The sequence below is a fragment of the Narcine bancroftii genome, chromosome 1, assembly GCF_036971445.1.
Source record: "Narcine bancroftii isolate sNarBan1 chromosome 1, sNarBan1.hap1, whole genome shotgun sequence".
Lineage (NCBI taxonomy): Eukaryota > Metazoa > Chordata > Chondrichthyes > Torpediniformes > Narcinidae > Narcine > Narcine bancroftii.
Genome location: NC_091469.1, coordinates 423,734,568 through 423,751,125, shown reverse-complemented (window position 1 = coordinate 423,751,125; position 16,558 = coordinate 423,734,568). Strand labels below are relative to the sequence as shown.

Here is a 16,558-nt window from a genome sequence, read left to right as displayed (position 1 = left end):
ACAAAAATACCTGCAGGGAATTTCATTTTGGGTTTAATTTTGTGTTTGAATATTACCATGGGTATTAACTTTGTCCCTTTGGCTGTGTATAATAACATTATGGTAAACCTAGTCCTTTTGTGGCCTGTACTTCTGGTTTGTACAGTTTTAACACCTTTCCAATCCACTGTTCTATTGCCTATCATGTCAAAATTTATGGGGGTTTCGTCCATGTTTTCGATATTTGCCAATGCAAACTTGTGTTTCTGCAGTTACGTATAATAAATTGGTGAAAACTAACAACTTTATGATCAAGATCTTTTGGTAGTTTCTGTGCAATTTTTGTTTTTCTGGCGTAATACCAGATTTTTCCCCTTCATGAAATGATTGCACCAGCCTACTGTAGCCTTTTTAAAATTTTTATTTTTCATTTGCATCAATGACAAATACAACACACTTATCCATAACCATACAGATGAATAAAATGATGCAAAAAGAATACATGATTTATATTTTCTCCCCACCCTCCCCCTCCCTCCCCAAAAACATAGGGAAAAAAAGGAAAAAAAAGCCTACCTGAATTTATCATATATCATTTACTGATTATATTTGTAAATTTGAAATTTAATTAATCTTAAACCTCTAAATTAACTAGTGTGAGTTGGAGTGGGAGTAGTGGATGCTGTAGATGAACTCTTACCAATAAAATCCATATATGGTTTCTAAATCTTATAAAAAAATTTCTGGTTGATTCAGTAAATTGTACATTATTTTCTCTAACCATATACAATTTTGTAATTCCGTTTGCCATCTATTCAACTCCACATTATTGTGTAATTTCCATGTTACTGCCTTACATTTCTTTGCTACTGCTATTGCTACACGTGGAAACTTGCTCTGATAAATATCTAACTTCAAATTATGAATATCACCTAGCAAAAATATTTTTGGATCTTTTGGAACTTGTAGCCTCATAATTTGTCCCAGTAAAATATTCATATCTTTCCCAAATTTTTCTACTTTTTCACATTGCCATACTGTATGTAAGAAGGTTCCAATCTCTTTATTACATCTAAAACATTGATCAAAGCAATTTGAATTAAGTCCATGTAAAGCCTACTGTAGCCTTGAAATCATCACTGAGGTCTGGGTGCAACTTGACCCACTGCAGAGCAAATGTTCTTATTTTATTTCGGGTGACTATGGAGCAATCTTGCCTCTGCTCACGCATTCATTCTGGAACCTGATTTTCCAACTCTGGCCAACGAGTGATACCTTTTCTCAAAGAACATTGGCTTTTAAGAATTTTTCTTAAAGTCTCTTACCAACTTCTCATGCACATCAGTTTTTCTTGAGGCAGTACTGTTGTTGGTTTTCTTGGACATTTCTATCACTTTCAACTTAAAGGTTGCTTCATATTTTCACTATGTGCCGCAGTGTGTTGATGGACCCTCCATGAAGCAATCATTCCAGCCAATGCCCAGCAGATCAATCCATGTGATCTATGGGAAGCCGACATTTACACTGGTCTACAGCCCATCTGAGGCATCACAAGCTTTGGGGGTCGACTTATACACTGGTCAATGGGGCATCTCAGACAGCCAGAAGATTGGGGACAACTTATATGCCGGATATACCATAAAACCTTTAAAGTGAGGCTGAAAAAGTGAGTCAATATATACTGCCAGTTGACTTGTAAATTGAAATATATGGTCAATATTGTGAATCCTCTACTCTGACTCAATGCCAGTGGTGAAGGGCAGAAAGGTATTAGTTTGTTTTGGCATAAATCTAATTTTGTCCGCTTGGAAATATTGTTTAATTGACAAAATTGCAACTGGTGAGTCCCCAAATTGCTTTTACAATAATTATAGTTCCTTGTGAAAAAATTGGAATCCCCTTAAGCCCAACAAAGTAAATGATCTTCCTTCTTGTAGGCATATAATTGTATTACACTCTATTATTACAAAATAATTGAGGAAATGGATCAATGAATGGGTAGGTTACCAGTCAAAGCAAATGTTTCCTCGTATGTTAATGAGTTGCACTGAGCAACATGGAAATCCAGTGGTTTGTAAGTCTCAGAGCATCAATTCTAAGTTGCACCAAAAGGCCTGTTCGATGATGACGACTTCTAATATAAAAAAACGTTGAAATTTGGGTATCTTCATGGATGGAAAGGCGACAAAAGGATGGCGTCATAATAAAAACACAAGACATTTATATAGCATCATTTTCTTTTTTTTTTCTTTGGCTTGGCTTCGCGGATGAAGATTTATGGAGGGGGTAAATGTCCACGTCAGCTGCAGGCTCGTTTGTGGCTGACAAGTCCGATGCGGGACAGGCAGACACGGTTGCAGCGGAAAATTGGTTGGTTGGGGTTGGGTGTTGGGTTTTTCCTCCTTTGTCTTTTGTCAGTGAGGTGGGCTCTGCGGTCTTCTTCAAAGGAGGTTGCTGCCCGCCGAACTGTGAGTCACCAAGATGCATGGTTTGAGGTGATATCAGCCCACTGGCGGTGGTCAATGTGGCAGGCACCAAGAGATTTCTTTAGGCAGTCCTTGTACCTCTTCTTTGGTGCACCTCTGTCTCGGTGGCCAGTGGAGAGCTTGCCATATAACACGATCTTGGGAAGGCAATGGTCCTCCATTCTGGAGACGTGACCCACCCAGCGCAGTTGGATCTTCAGCAGCGTGGATTCGATGCTGTCGGCCTCTGCCATCTCGAGTACTTCGACGTTAGCATCATTTATGACCTCAGGATATCCCAAGGCAAATCCTAGCCATGAAGATTTTGCTTTTTAGAGGCATCATCTTCATTTCAAATTTATAGGAATTTGTTTTGTGAAAAAAAGATGAACCATAAGCGTCCTTGATTTGTTTTTGTCTTGATTGTTGAGTCCCCTACCAATACATCATTGGGGGTCATCTTTGATCAGAAACTCAACTGGCCTAACTACTAAAGTTCAAAATGTTGTCACAAGTGATTCATTTTTTGACTCTGCATAGACTTTTCACCATCTATAGGGCACAAATCAGGAGTGGGATAGAATACACACCATTTGTTGAGATGAAGACTATTCCAACAACACTTTCAAATTTGATACTATCCAGGACAAGCTGATCTCTTGATTGGCATCCTATCCATTTACCTAAACATTGGTGCACCGTATACAGTGCAAATTTTGCTACAGTTACCTGTCTCATCTATTCTAATAGCACTTCCCAGATGACCTCCACCACCAAGAAGAACAAGAGCAATTGGTGCTTGTCAACACCAGCATCTGCAGGTTCCTGTCTACACCCCATCCTGTATGGAAATATTTTCACAAATGCTTCAATGTTTGCAATTTCTAAATCATAGATCTTCTTGTGAAGCAGCCTTGTGAGGGTAACTCTACAAGATTGTAGGGGGTTCAAGAAAGATGATTTATTATTACTTATGGAGAGCAATTACAGATTGGCAATAAATGCTGTTCTTGCCAGCAAATGTTCACATCTTCTTGACAATGAGTAAAGAAATAATGATTATCAGGCCCTTTTAGGTGTAGTTTTCTTAGGTGGGATCAACCAAGATGTCATCACTGCCTGTGATGATCAAGTAGGGGTTATGTTTCTCTTCCAACTTTTAAGTGGGTGTCAAGGACAATTTAAAAGCATGATCCATAGGATTTCTCAGTAACTCAGTACAGAACAAGGACCTGTCTGTATAAATGAATAAAGTGACATAAACATTATTTGTGAGTAAGTGGATTTTAAACTGAATAAGTGCACCATGAAATGTAACAGAATGAGGATTGACACGGCTTGAAATAAGGGGTCGTTTAATAGCTTTTACTGAAATTGTTTTATTTTATTTGGGTTGTTGTAAACAAAGGGACTTATTGAATTATCAATGATAATGTAGAGTAGTAATCTGTAAGTTACTTGAAGCAGTTTTCAGATGGCATTTTGAAAATGTCATGTATTGAAATTAAACCCCAGTATCCAAAACTCAAGCCAGTCATATCTTGCTTATTGGTAGCTTTATAGGTGATGCTGAAAACATGATAAATTCAGATGTGGCCAGTGCCAAAGATTGAGTTGATGATTCAGCTACAAATATGTCAGGGGTATAAGCGAACAATTTAAGCAAGTTTTACGAATAATCTGAAATCAGAGCTTGAGAGCATAAGTATGACCAACATGTAATAAATCAGAGTGATCTCTACTAGAGATTGAATATAATAAAATGCAGGCAATTACCTTATTAAAGCACTGAGATAACAATGTCCTCCCCACCCCCACCCCATTGGGATGTTTCAACCTGATATGTAATGCCTGAATGCCTGATACACATAACAGCAGTATTTTCCCACTGGTGCAGGAATGCTGAGCAAAAGCATGCATCAGTGGCAAGATATTGAAACAGAACTGTTAACTGACCAATTATTTCATACCCCCACCTCCAGTTGACTGCGTAGGTGGTCAATGCCCACTGGAAGCTTGCTCAAGTGGCCATTATTCATGCACAGGCTTAAACAGTGAGCAAAGGGGGTTATTTGACTGCCAGAGGCACCACTTCCCATTTCACGTTTTTCATCACCACTTAATCATGCATTACTAGTTAGCACTGCCATAGCCAGTTTTAAGCTTGTGAACCAGTCACTCAAGAAATAACCTCAGGAAGGAATTTGACAATTTAATATTAATACATTTGTAATTTGTATTGTAATGATCTGGCGGGTAAATGGAGTCAAGGTTCAAAATAAGCATGACTTAATTAAATGGTGGAGTAAGCCTGAGGGATTGCGTAGCCTTCTCCTGTCCCCAGGTTTTCTGGAGAAGCGAGTGAAGTATTAAGTTCCCGCGATAATATTGCATTGCAAACCGTGTAATATATGTAAGGTTAACTTTGCAATAATGTTGTAAATCAGCCATTCTCAACCTATTTTTGGCTTTAGCCCCCTTAGGATTCTGCTTAGAGTTTATGGGCTCCTTCCCTGGAAAGCAGTCAAGCTTAGTTTTTTCTTAATGTTACATGAGGTAAAAACAAAACAAGGATTTTCCTCGGAGCTTAATAACTATGGCTTGTGATTCCACAACCAATAGACAAATAGAAAATCATTCTCATTGAGCATGTAAGAAAGAAAAAAAATATGAACATACATATTAGATTTTTAAAAAAATATTCTGAGTGTGCATTGGTTTGTACATAATGAGCCATTCAGGAACCTTAAGCATAAACTTGAGGATGTGAAAACTTAGTAAAAAGAATTTTAAAAATGAATGATTACAAAATGAAAATTTTAGTCAGCTCCTTGAGTGCTTCTTGTGCACGCTTTCTGATTTCAAGCTCTAAATTGGAGTGTGACAGTCGAAGATCACCTGTTGTGATATCAAGTCTGTTTCCAGATTTTATTAAGGAAACTACTTTACGGAATCCACAATTCAATTAATTTAGGTTGAGGGAAAGGCAATGAAAAACATTTGTCTTTTTCTTACAGCTTTGGACATTTATTTGGCAGACCACTCACAACCCGAAAATCTTTTTAAAATTGATTGAACTTATGACGTGGAGTTAATATCACTCTGAAGATCAATCAACCTCTCTGGAATTTCTGTGTCAACATTGGTGGGTTGATCTTCGAATGGATCTAATATCCAATATGAGATATTGAGGTTTAACAGGTCATTAAATCGGATGTCCCCCAAAGTTCCTCAACATGATTATCCAACTGCACGAAAACCAACAAGGTCGGGTCAGATACAGCAATGAGCTCTCTGAACCCTTCTCCATTAACAATGGCGTGAAGCAAGGCTGTGTTCTCGCACCAACCCTCTTTTCAATCTTCTTCAGCAAGATGCTGAACCAAGCCATGAAAGACCCCAACAATGAAGATGCTGTTTACATCCGGTACCGCACGGATGGCAGTCTCTTCAATCTGAGGCACCTGCAAGCTCACACCAAGACACAAGAGAAACTTGTCCGTGAACTACTCTTTGCAGACGATGCCGCTTTAGTTGCCCATTCAGAGCCAGCTCTTCAGCGCTTGACGTCCTGCTTTGCGGAAACTGCCAAAATGTTTGGCCTGGAAGTCAGCCTGAAGAAAACTGAGGTCCTCCATCAGCCAGCTCCCCACCATGACTACCAGCCCCCCCACATCTCCATCGGGCACACAAAACTCAAAACGGTCAACCAGTTTACCTATCTCGGCTGCACCATTTCATCAGATGCAAGGATCGACAATGAGATAGACAACAGACTCGCCAAGGCAAATAGCGCCTTTGGAAGACTACACAAAAGAGTCTGGAAAAACAACCAACTGAAAAACCTCACAAAGATAAGCGTATACAGAGCCGTTGTCATACCCACACTCCTGTTCGGCTCCGAATCATGGGTCCTCTACCGGCACCACCTACGGCTCCTAGAACGCTTCCACCAGCGTTGTCTCCGCTCCATCCTCAACATCCATTGGAGCGCTTACATCCCTAACGTCGAAGTACTCGAGATGGCAGAGGTCGACAGCATCGAGTCCACGCTGCTGAAGATCCAGCTGCGCTGGATGGGTCACGTCTCCAGAATGGAGGACCATCGCCTTCCCAAGATCGTGTTATATGGCGAGCTCTCCACTGGCCACCGTGACAGAGGTGCACCAAAGAAAAGGTACAAGGACTGCCTAAAGAAATCTCTTGGTGCCTGCCACATTGATCACCGCCAGTGGGCTGATAACGCCTCAAACCGTGCATCTTGGCGCCTCACAGTTTGGCGGGCAGCAACCTCCTTTGAAGAAGACCGCAGAGCCCACCTCACTGACAAAAGGCAAAGGAGGAAAAACCCAACACCCAACCCCAACCAACCAATTTTCCCCTGCAACCGCTGCAATCGTGTCTGCCTGTCCCGCATCGGACTTGTCAGCCACAAACGAGCCTGCAGCTGACGTGGACTTTTTACCCCCTCCATAAATCTTCGTCCGCGAAGCCAAGCCAAAGAAATCTTTCCTGCAGATCTGTGTGTTTTTGCTTTAGTTTTTTGCGTTGGTGTTCAAATTTGCAAATTATAAACATTTCTAATGTCAGATAGATAAATAGATTGATCGATCTCCAATAGACATTGAACTTTTTAAGGAAAGGCACATAGAAACATAGAAGATGGGAGCAGGAATAGGTCATTCAGCCCTTCGTGCCTGCTCTGCCATTCAATGAGATCATGGCTGATCTTAAAGTTCAGACACAATGGCTTCCTTACAATCAATGGGGATATTATGAGAGCGAGTCATCGGGGGGGGGGGGGGTGGGGGGGGGGGTGGGGGAGGCAGCTATTCATTGGCAGTTACGTATTCGTGTCATCACACTCTGTAAGGTCTTGTTCAATAAATTGATTTGTCAGAGATATTTGCCAGATAAAATATGTCTGCTTTTGCATCAATGACTTTTGCTCCATGATCATTATGAAAAAAGAAACAAAACTGAGTGCAACAGGACGTTGAAGACTAATTCCTTTGGACAGCCACCTTACCTCAGCAGTGACTGAAAATGTTCAGTATTTTCTTCACACAAGCATTAGACAATCTTGAAGTTGATGAGATTTTATATAAAGTTTATGACAGTTGAAAGCAAAGTGTTTAAACATTCTTTTAAGTTTTAGCCACTAAGTTCTCCCGATGAATGATGCAATGATATAAAGATGGAAGGTACAATATTTTTCAGGTGTGTAATGAACCCTCTGCATCATCCACCATTGAAGCAGCATCTTCAGTTACACAGGCAACAATGTTGTCGAATGGAATACATTTCCGATTATCTGAAATTCTTGGTACCAGACGTTTTTCGGTCAACCCAATTTTTTGGATAACCGAGAAATGGCTTTAAGTAGACCAGTAGCATCAGCAGAATACTTGTATCAACCATCACCAATCCCAACACCTCACCACCATTGTCGCCGATCCCTGACACCCTCCCACACCCATCGCCAATCCTGCCCAAGAGCCTGATGTCCCTGCTTCTGCCCGGGAGTCCAAGGTCCCCGTTCCTCCCGAGAGGCTGCTCTCCTTGATGAAGCCAGGACAGTGGAGAACCAAGTACGTGGAGGGTAAAGAAGAAATGGAAAGAGAGAGGGGAGGGAATTTCCTGAAATGCAGACAATCTTCCCATGCGCTGCCTAACCCACAGACTTCCTCCAGTTGCTCACTGATAGCTCGAGATTCCAGCCTGCTTCCCTGAGCCAGCATTTAGCCATTCAATGTCTGTCTTCCCGGCTGGTTCTGAGCTCTGTTGTTACCAAAATGGTGCTAACAGCATGTCAGAGCCCCACATGAGCATGTCAGGTGAAATTTTTTTTCAACTTGTGATGTCATGTTGCCGCTGAAAATTTTTGGATAACTGAGACTTTCAGTAAAATAGACAATAGACAATAGGAGCTGGAGTAGGCCATTTGGCCCGTCGGGCCAGCACCGCCATTTTAGATCATGGCTGATCATTACCATCAGTACCCCTTTCCAGCCTTATTCCCATAACCCTTAACTCCGTTACCCACAAGAGTCTTATCTAACTCTCTTTTGAACATAGTCAGCGAATCCGCCTCTACCACCCTCTGTGGCAGAGCATTCCACAGATTCACACTTTTCTGGGTAAAAAAATGCTTTCTCATCTCCGTCCTAAAGGGCCTACCCTGTATTCTTAAACTATGCCCTCTAGTCCTCGTCTCCCCCATCATTGGGAACAAGTAATCAGACTTCACCTTGTCTATCCCCCTGATGATTTTGTATACCTCAATCATGTCCCCCCTCATCCTTCTAAACTCCAATGGATACAAGTCCAGTTTTTCTAGCCTTGCTGCATATGACAACCCTGCATCCCTGGAACTAACCTTGTAAATCTGCGCTGCACACCTTCTATAGCTAGTATGTCCTTCCTCAAGTTTGGAGACCAGAACTGGACGCAATACTCCAGGTGGGGTCTCACCAGGGCCCTGTATAACTGCAGAAGGGCAGTAAATGTATTATTCTTATTAATGCAATTCTTAACTTCTTTGAAAATAGCCTGTTCCTTAACATTTGTTTTATTCTTTTGGTAAAAACCATCTGTTCCATCAGCTCACTTCCATTCCAGAATGTGGCATAAGCATTGAGAAGAGTATTTTTCTCTTGCAGAGTAGATTCATTTGATTGTGAAGAGAATTTTTTTTAAATATTCTAATGAAATGACCATTTGTTTTTCAATGTCCTTTGCTGTCTCATCAATTCTTCCAGAAACAGTGGAATTACACAAATGAATTGCCTCAATTGTTTATTTGGCATTTAAGTTCTTAACGACCAATATTATTGTGGTCACTGAAGGCAAAATATGTGACTCAGCGATGCTATGAGCATTTCCACTTTTAGCAATCAATTCATTTATTGATGAAAGAAGATCATAAAATCATTACCGAAAGTAAAATCATTACTGAAAGTAGTAAAAATTAACTATTATGAAACAAAAGCACTTCTTACAAGGGTTAGTTCAAAAGTTGGTTTAAATTTTATGGAAAATGATGAACAATACCATACCTTCTTCAATCAAAACTAGCAGAAGGAGATGTACATTGATTACCCATCATGAAAACTAGAAGGAAAATTAGTGTGCTTACAGATGTGAGAAATATGGAATAAAACTTTTCAGTATGCACACTTATTTCCTGAAACTGAAGGCACTAGAACAAAAGAGGATAACTATGTGGAAGGCATATCATAGCCAAAGTTAGTTCCATGTCAGTCAGACACAACCATGTTAAAGCAAAGAAAGCTCTGTCTCACCAAGATTAGTAGCTCACCAGTGGTGCAGTGCTAATTTTTTAGGTGCGAAAAACGGTGACAAGGAGGTGCCAGATCAGAGCTCCTGTGAGGTCCTGCAGCGCTGAACCCTGAGCAGACCATGAAAATGGTTTGGTCCTCTCACTAGATTCTTGTGGTGGACATTCTGATCAATCTGTCCAGTTACAGCTCAGTTGGAAATCACCTATCAACCTGCAGAAAGGCTATCAGTGCTAGCTTGTATTAAAGTATAAATCATACAGGAGTTTTCAGTGGCAATGTATGAGCAGTTCAACATGGAAATCATTGATTTGGTGTCACATTTACTTTGTAGCACCACAGCTTTTTCTGTAAGTGTATGTAACAAACTCAGGCTCAGGGAATGTTCTTCTTCACTTGAAACTGTGGGATATTTTATAAAATCTAGCTGTAACCTGGCTCCTTGTACCATTGTCTGGTTTCTGAAAATTGATTATATGTTGCATTGTATTGTTAGGTAGTTTTTGTACCGGGTCAGGGCCATGCTATCTTGGTTTTAATGCTGTATGGTCTTAATTGCGATAAATAAATGATACCTGATGATGGACAAAGTTGTCATTTCAAGACTCAGTTCACATCTTCTCAAACAAAGCAGAAAAGATTTAGACTTGCTCTTTCAAGTATTAATGAATTTTTAAGATTGATTCATTATTTAGGATTTCAAAAATGGATGACAATTATTGTACTTTTCTTATCTCTCATTATTGCACTTTCTTTCCTTCACTTCTCTGCACATGGTTTTATTTTAGTTTATGCTTTGTGGCTCAGGCACAATGCTACTCTTCAGTATGATTGGTTAAGGAGGTACATTTTTGCTTGTCCCGTCCACTCTGGGCCCAGATCAGTTGATCAGGGGCTACATCAAAATTCATGACAAAATCCCTTCAAAAGATTTGGGCATGAGTAACGTAATGGAATGATGTTGTTGCTGTTATTTGCTTTTGTCAAAGTTTGTGTTAATTGAAGATTTCTTGGAGGTAGGTGGTTGTAGAACTTTTTACATCTGTTCGCCAGACAAGGGCATGATTCCACTGCTTTCATGTTTGATAATTGGTTTCCTTCCCTAAGTGCCTCATGTTCTCAGATTTGTTTTCACTTCTCATCAAGCACATGTTTACAATTTAAACATTACCTGTTTAACCCTGATCTCCAGCTGAATGCAAAACTTTCTCTTTTTTATTTACTTTTTGTCACTGAAAAAAATATTTATTTTGTTCCCTTTGTTTTTTTTCCCCACAATGACTTTGTGATTCTTGCCAAAGTTAAAGTTTATGCACCACAGGCCAGAATCTTGTTTCCTCAGTCATCATCACTTTATGCAATTGGACATCCAGCTCGGCCCTTGTCTGGCTGACAGATGTACAGCCACCCAGCTCCAAGGGACCTTTGGACAGGCCGAAATTCAGTTCCCCCTCCCAATGTAATTTTGCATGTTTTTGTTCCTTCTTTAGTGGTATGTTAAACTGAATGTGTTTATGTGTCAATAAGCCATGCTGATTGAAAAAGTGTGGAAAAACTACACTGAACAAATTGATTGGAGTGAAAATTCCATTTGGGAGTTGTGTGAATTATTTTTGCATGCTCTTTCTTACCTGTTTAATGAATGAAAATGTTTTATTGATGGCCTTATATTTAGCCATGGTGATATTTTATTTGTTGATTATAGTGAGAGTATAGATTCTTTGGATGTTAAAAAAAAAAGGTGCATGGCAGTTATTGTGAGGTTCTCTCTTAATTGCTGCCAACAAATTCTGTCATACAGGAGGATCATTACTCCGGGAGAATCCAGCGTGGAACTGGGTGGAAAAGAAAGGGAGGGTCAGAAATATTGGGGTTATGCATTTAGGAAATCAGTTGACAGGAGAGCAGAGGACACCAGAAGTGAGAGGGAGGGAGGGTTGGAAGTTAGCAGTATGGATGTTACTTAAGGGACCTATCAACCATAAAATGAGTGCAATGGATTCTATAAGCATCTATGACTAGATAACATATCTCCTTTATCGAATGCAGAACTGGCTTTAACTCTTCAGTGGCTTATTTATGAATAGATCATGTTGTTTATGGGTCTTGAATTTGTGCTTCTGATGTACTGAAGAAAGATCAAAGTCTATCTTGTATGATAACAATGTAAAAGTCTGGAGACAAGACCAATAGATCTGGATTAAAATTGAAGAAATGAGATAGGTAGGCACAAAATATTCATTTCGTTTTCAGTAAAATTCACATATGTTGAATATGACAATTATTTGAGACACAAAGTAAAATTAAGCCAATCACAAATTATTTAAACTTATTTATCTTGGGTGAATTACTTTCAAATATGACAATTTTGTGATGTGCATTAAAATTTTGAAAATCAAATGTAAGTGTAATTTGTTGAATATGTATATAGAGGTTCATCGTGGTAACAGACATGTAAGCGGACAGAGTCCACACCAATCATCAAACACCCATTTACATTAATCTTACATTAATCATATTTATTTTATTCAACTCCCTTCAGATTCTAGCATTCACCTGCACTCCCAGGCAATTTACAGTGGCCAACTAACCTACCAGGTCGCATGTGTTTGGGATGTGGGAGGGAACAGTAGTACTCTGAGGAAGCACTTGCCATCGCAGGGAGAATATGCCAACTCCACACAAAGAGAACCTGATGTCAGGATTGAGCCCAGGTCTCCAGCTATGAAAGAAAGGGACATGTGTTGAAATTTCACTTTCTACTCAAATTTCTAATCATTGGTGTTATTGGGCTCAAACTGTGATTATTGAAATACTATTTTCCTTTTCTCCAGGTACTGCAGATGTACTTGCCATTCTGTGGAATATCCATATCGAATGCAAAACTCTTTGCAGCATCTCGCAAGGAATATGATAGAAGTAGGGTATGTATTCTCAAGAAGTGTTCATTAATAATCCATGGTTTGAAATAATCTATTGAAGTAATTATGGCTGAGCATTTGAGTAAAAAGTGGATATTGTTCAGCTTCCAGTTAGATATCCTTCCTATATTTCATGAACATAGTTTTTTGTTTCTCAAAATAATAAAGATAAAATGTACTTTATTGGTAAAGCCAATTCGGTATTATATATAAATTAAATAGGTGCTTTTCTAAATAGGTAATAACTTTTATTTGAATGGCAAACATATCAAACATGACACACATACCAATTTGTTGACACTGTGATTGGCTCGTGATTTCAAGTTTACATTTATGTCTGAGCTGTACAATTTGCTCAGATAAACTCTCATTTTAGTATGATCCTGATCCCAAAGGTTTCACCAGGAAGAACAAAACAGACCAACATTTTCACCCACCTTTAGAGAAGGAGCAAGGGACTAAACGCTTCATTGCTTCCTCCCCAACCCCCCCCCCCCCCCCCCACCTTCCCCGCAATATAACAAAATTCTGTGCATAAAAAGCTGTATTTTTGCTAAAATCACCACAGGCAATAGTTTGCTTTGATGGAAATTAATACCAGCTCCACCAAAACCTGATCATATGTCGCATGTAACTGACACCAACATGAGCATAAAGCTGATGGAGTGCTATGTGGTTCCCTTTCAGTTTAGATATTTAATCCCATCTGATTTTCATGATAATTGGAGTGAGCATTTAAAATCCCTTAATATCTTTTGGGGAAGGATAGGAAGCTCCCCCAATCTACTTGGTCAATATTCATCAACTTCCCCTCAAAAAATAGATGAATATATCTCACTTCATTGCTATTTGTGAAGTCTGTTGGTGCACAATATCTGAACAATGATTTCACTCCATGTAATGCTTTGTTAAGCATACACATAAAAAGATGAAAATAGATTCCTTTATTCCAGTTGTTAAGAATGGTACAAGTCAAAGTAACAGGATAATAGCTGGTTATTAAAGTGCAAGTTTATTTTCATCTGACTGTACATATACAACCAGGCAAAACAATATTTCTCCGAACAACAGTGCATGCACATACACACATAATATATTTCTCACACAGTACATATCAATCACATACATACATAAAATATAATATAAAATAAATATGTATAAATATTCTGGAAATAATTTACTCAATTTTATTTATGAGACCCAAAGTTGCAGGATACCATTCATTAGTCTCACAGCCTTCAGGAAGAAACCATTTCCCAGCCTGGCAGTCTTGAACTTGATGCTCCAGTACCTCCTTCCTGATGGTAGTTGGCCAAAGATGATGGATGGGAGCGAATCTTCAATAATTTTTTGAGCCCTATTTAAATAAAATTTTCCAAAATTGACCAGGAATTCTGATCTTTGTCCTATCCCAGCTATTCTCTGCTCAAAAATCACTTGGCTGTTTTATTTTAAAACTAGATGGGCATTTGTGATATCTTACTGACTTAACACTTCCTGGTTAACTGATGGTTTCAGGCATTACTGAAGGTTGTCAATGACTTGTTTGAAGAACAAACAGAACTGGAGAAGGTTGTTAGGAAAATCATGCAACGAGCTCTGACCCTACTGCAGTGTGAACGATGCTCTGTCCTTCTGCTTGAAGACATCGAGTCCCCTGTAAGTGTTTTATTTGCTTCCTTTGTTTCAGCCTAGAGCAGCATAAAATTGTTTAAGCAGCGCATGATCAGTGATGAATATAATATTCCTCAATGAAGTCTCATTTCTTTTATAGTCTTTCTACATAGCACTTCCTCTATCTGAGGTAAGAATTCAAATCTCATTCAGATTGATCAAATGGAAGCCTCTTTCCTTTACCAAAGTAGACATCCTACCAATAAAACAAATTTACACAGTGTCAACTTATTTCATGATGCTTGGTATATTATCGTTCAGAATATGTCACCCTATAGAGTTCTCCCTTCCCTATTAAGTAGACATCCTACAAATAAAACAAATTTAGACAGTGTCAACTTACTCCATGATGCTTGGTATATTATAGTTCAGAATATATCACACTATAGAATTCTCCCTTCCCTATCATTAGTATTAAATTGCATGTTATTTGTAAAGCATTGTTTTGTAGGGAATTTTTACATTACTTAACATTGTAACACTTTCATCAGTTTTTGGAGACAGTATTTTCTCAGTTTCTGTGCTTCTACCTGATATCCTTTGGACTTATGACGAGTTATTGAGTTGAGATGTAATATTTGCTTTCCATATCAATAATGAACTTTGAAAGAGGTGTGGATTATATTTTGACTATTCCCTTGGAATGAAAGGGCCACTTTTTTTTTGGCATACAATCTGTACAAAAAGGACAGTCCACAGGCAGCTTGTTAAGATTTGAACATTTGAGAAAGTAGACCTGGGTCTATTTTAAAATCTATTCCTATTTTGTGAGAAATAATTGGCTAATTTATTATTCTTTTCCAGTTTCCCTAAGCCAGCGATGGATAATTTCTCCTTCTTTTGATCAAATAACTATAGTAGGGTTGGATAGGTTACCAAGCATTTTCACCATGAGGAATGAATGAGCTGATGTTCCCCAGATCTTACTGCTTTACTCTTTCTTAATAATAGATATTATGGAATAAGCAATGCTATTAAAGTAACTCGGGTAAGCATTTACATTTACAGCTACAAACCAAATTGTAGGATTTAATTGTAGTATCACAGTAACATGGGGTTTTATAGAAAGGCCTTTTAAGGAGAGATTCTATGGAAAAAAAATGCCTTCTTTTTAACATTCCGTGGCAACACTGTTAAATTATCCAATGTATCATTCAGTTCTGCCTTATTTCCAAATCCACTTTCAAAGCATTTGCTTCTCTTAGGGTCGTGATTTTTCTTTGCAAGCTAGTTGATTGTTTTAAAATCTGGAATACATTTGCTTAGTTGCAAAAGTGTTGAAAAGTGCCCGTATTTATTAGAAATATCATATAATCATATAACCGTTTACAGCACGGAAACAGGCCATGTCGGCCCTTCAAGTCACTTGAACAACTCCACTAGCTCCTCTGCAAAAATATCATTTTCATGTACATATCTATATCTGACTTTTACCTTTGTTTCATGGAAAATGTGTAATCGAGGAGGGGATTAATGTCCAAATCATCAGTGGATTCCATGTGTTGTTATTGAGGACAAAGTAGTATATAATTGTCTAGCATTTCTTGGTGATAAAATAGCACCTTCCCCTCTAATTTTCATTTGCTGGTTATGATCAAGTATTTGTATGAATGCTCCAAAACTGAACTGCCTGATTTCAGAGACTCCTTCAAAACTATATCTAAATTCCCTTCAGACAACAACAACAAAAAAATGAAATATAGGAACCTGGGACTTTCTTTCTCCTTCTTCTGTAGATCAACATTATAGCCCTAGGTGATTAATTATTGCATTGTTACGGGCCAAGTGACCGTGTGGTTAGATGGGCCAAATTGCCGCTCCAGTTGCCTGACTCAAAATGGCGTGGTCCCCCTTCAATCCTGAGGAGGAGCCCGTGGTTAATGACATGTGTTGTCTGGGGGACATCATCGCTTCTAGGTGGCGCACGACCAGCACAGGGAGTGATGCCACGACGCGCTGACGTCACTTCTGGAAGCCGGCATTAATGTCATTGGAAGTGGGTGTTTCCCTGCGTACAGTGTGAGGAATTCAAACAATAAATTCATTTACTGGTTCAACCTTGCACCGTGTGGACATCTCTTGATTCTGTAGCGCTGCCATAGCAGTCGCTACAGCATCTACATTTTACATCACTTTAACTAGCAGTTTAAAAATGCATCAGTATATCCATAATCATCCCACTCTATATTATTTGTTTTTATTTGCATGATTTAAACAA

At 39.0% G+C, this 16,558-nt stretch overlaps 1 protein-coding gene across 5 annotated transcripts in view; it reads left to right on the top strand.

Moving 5' to 3' along the window:
* LOC138751620 (dual 3',5'-cyclic-AMP and -GMP phosphodiesterase 11A-like) overlaps window positions 1–16,558 on the top strand; it is a 272,213-nt gene that overhangs the window by 97,857 nt on the left and 157,798 nt on the right. For 2 of the 5 annotated variants that reach the window (XM_069914141.1, XM_069914143.1), the window contains 2 exons: window positions 12,580–12,669; window positions 14,185–14,325. In XM_069914141.1, the coding sequence (XP_069770242.1) occupies window positions 12,580–12,669; window positions 14,185–14,325 (231 nt within the window). Of the gene's footprint in view, window positions 1–11,869; window positions 11,969–12,579; window positions 12,670–14,184; window positions 14,326–15,498; window positions 15,547–16,558 lie in introns of those variants that run through there. The other 3 variants (XM_069914140.1, XM_069914144.1, XM_069914145.1) reach the window with 3 other exon arrangements.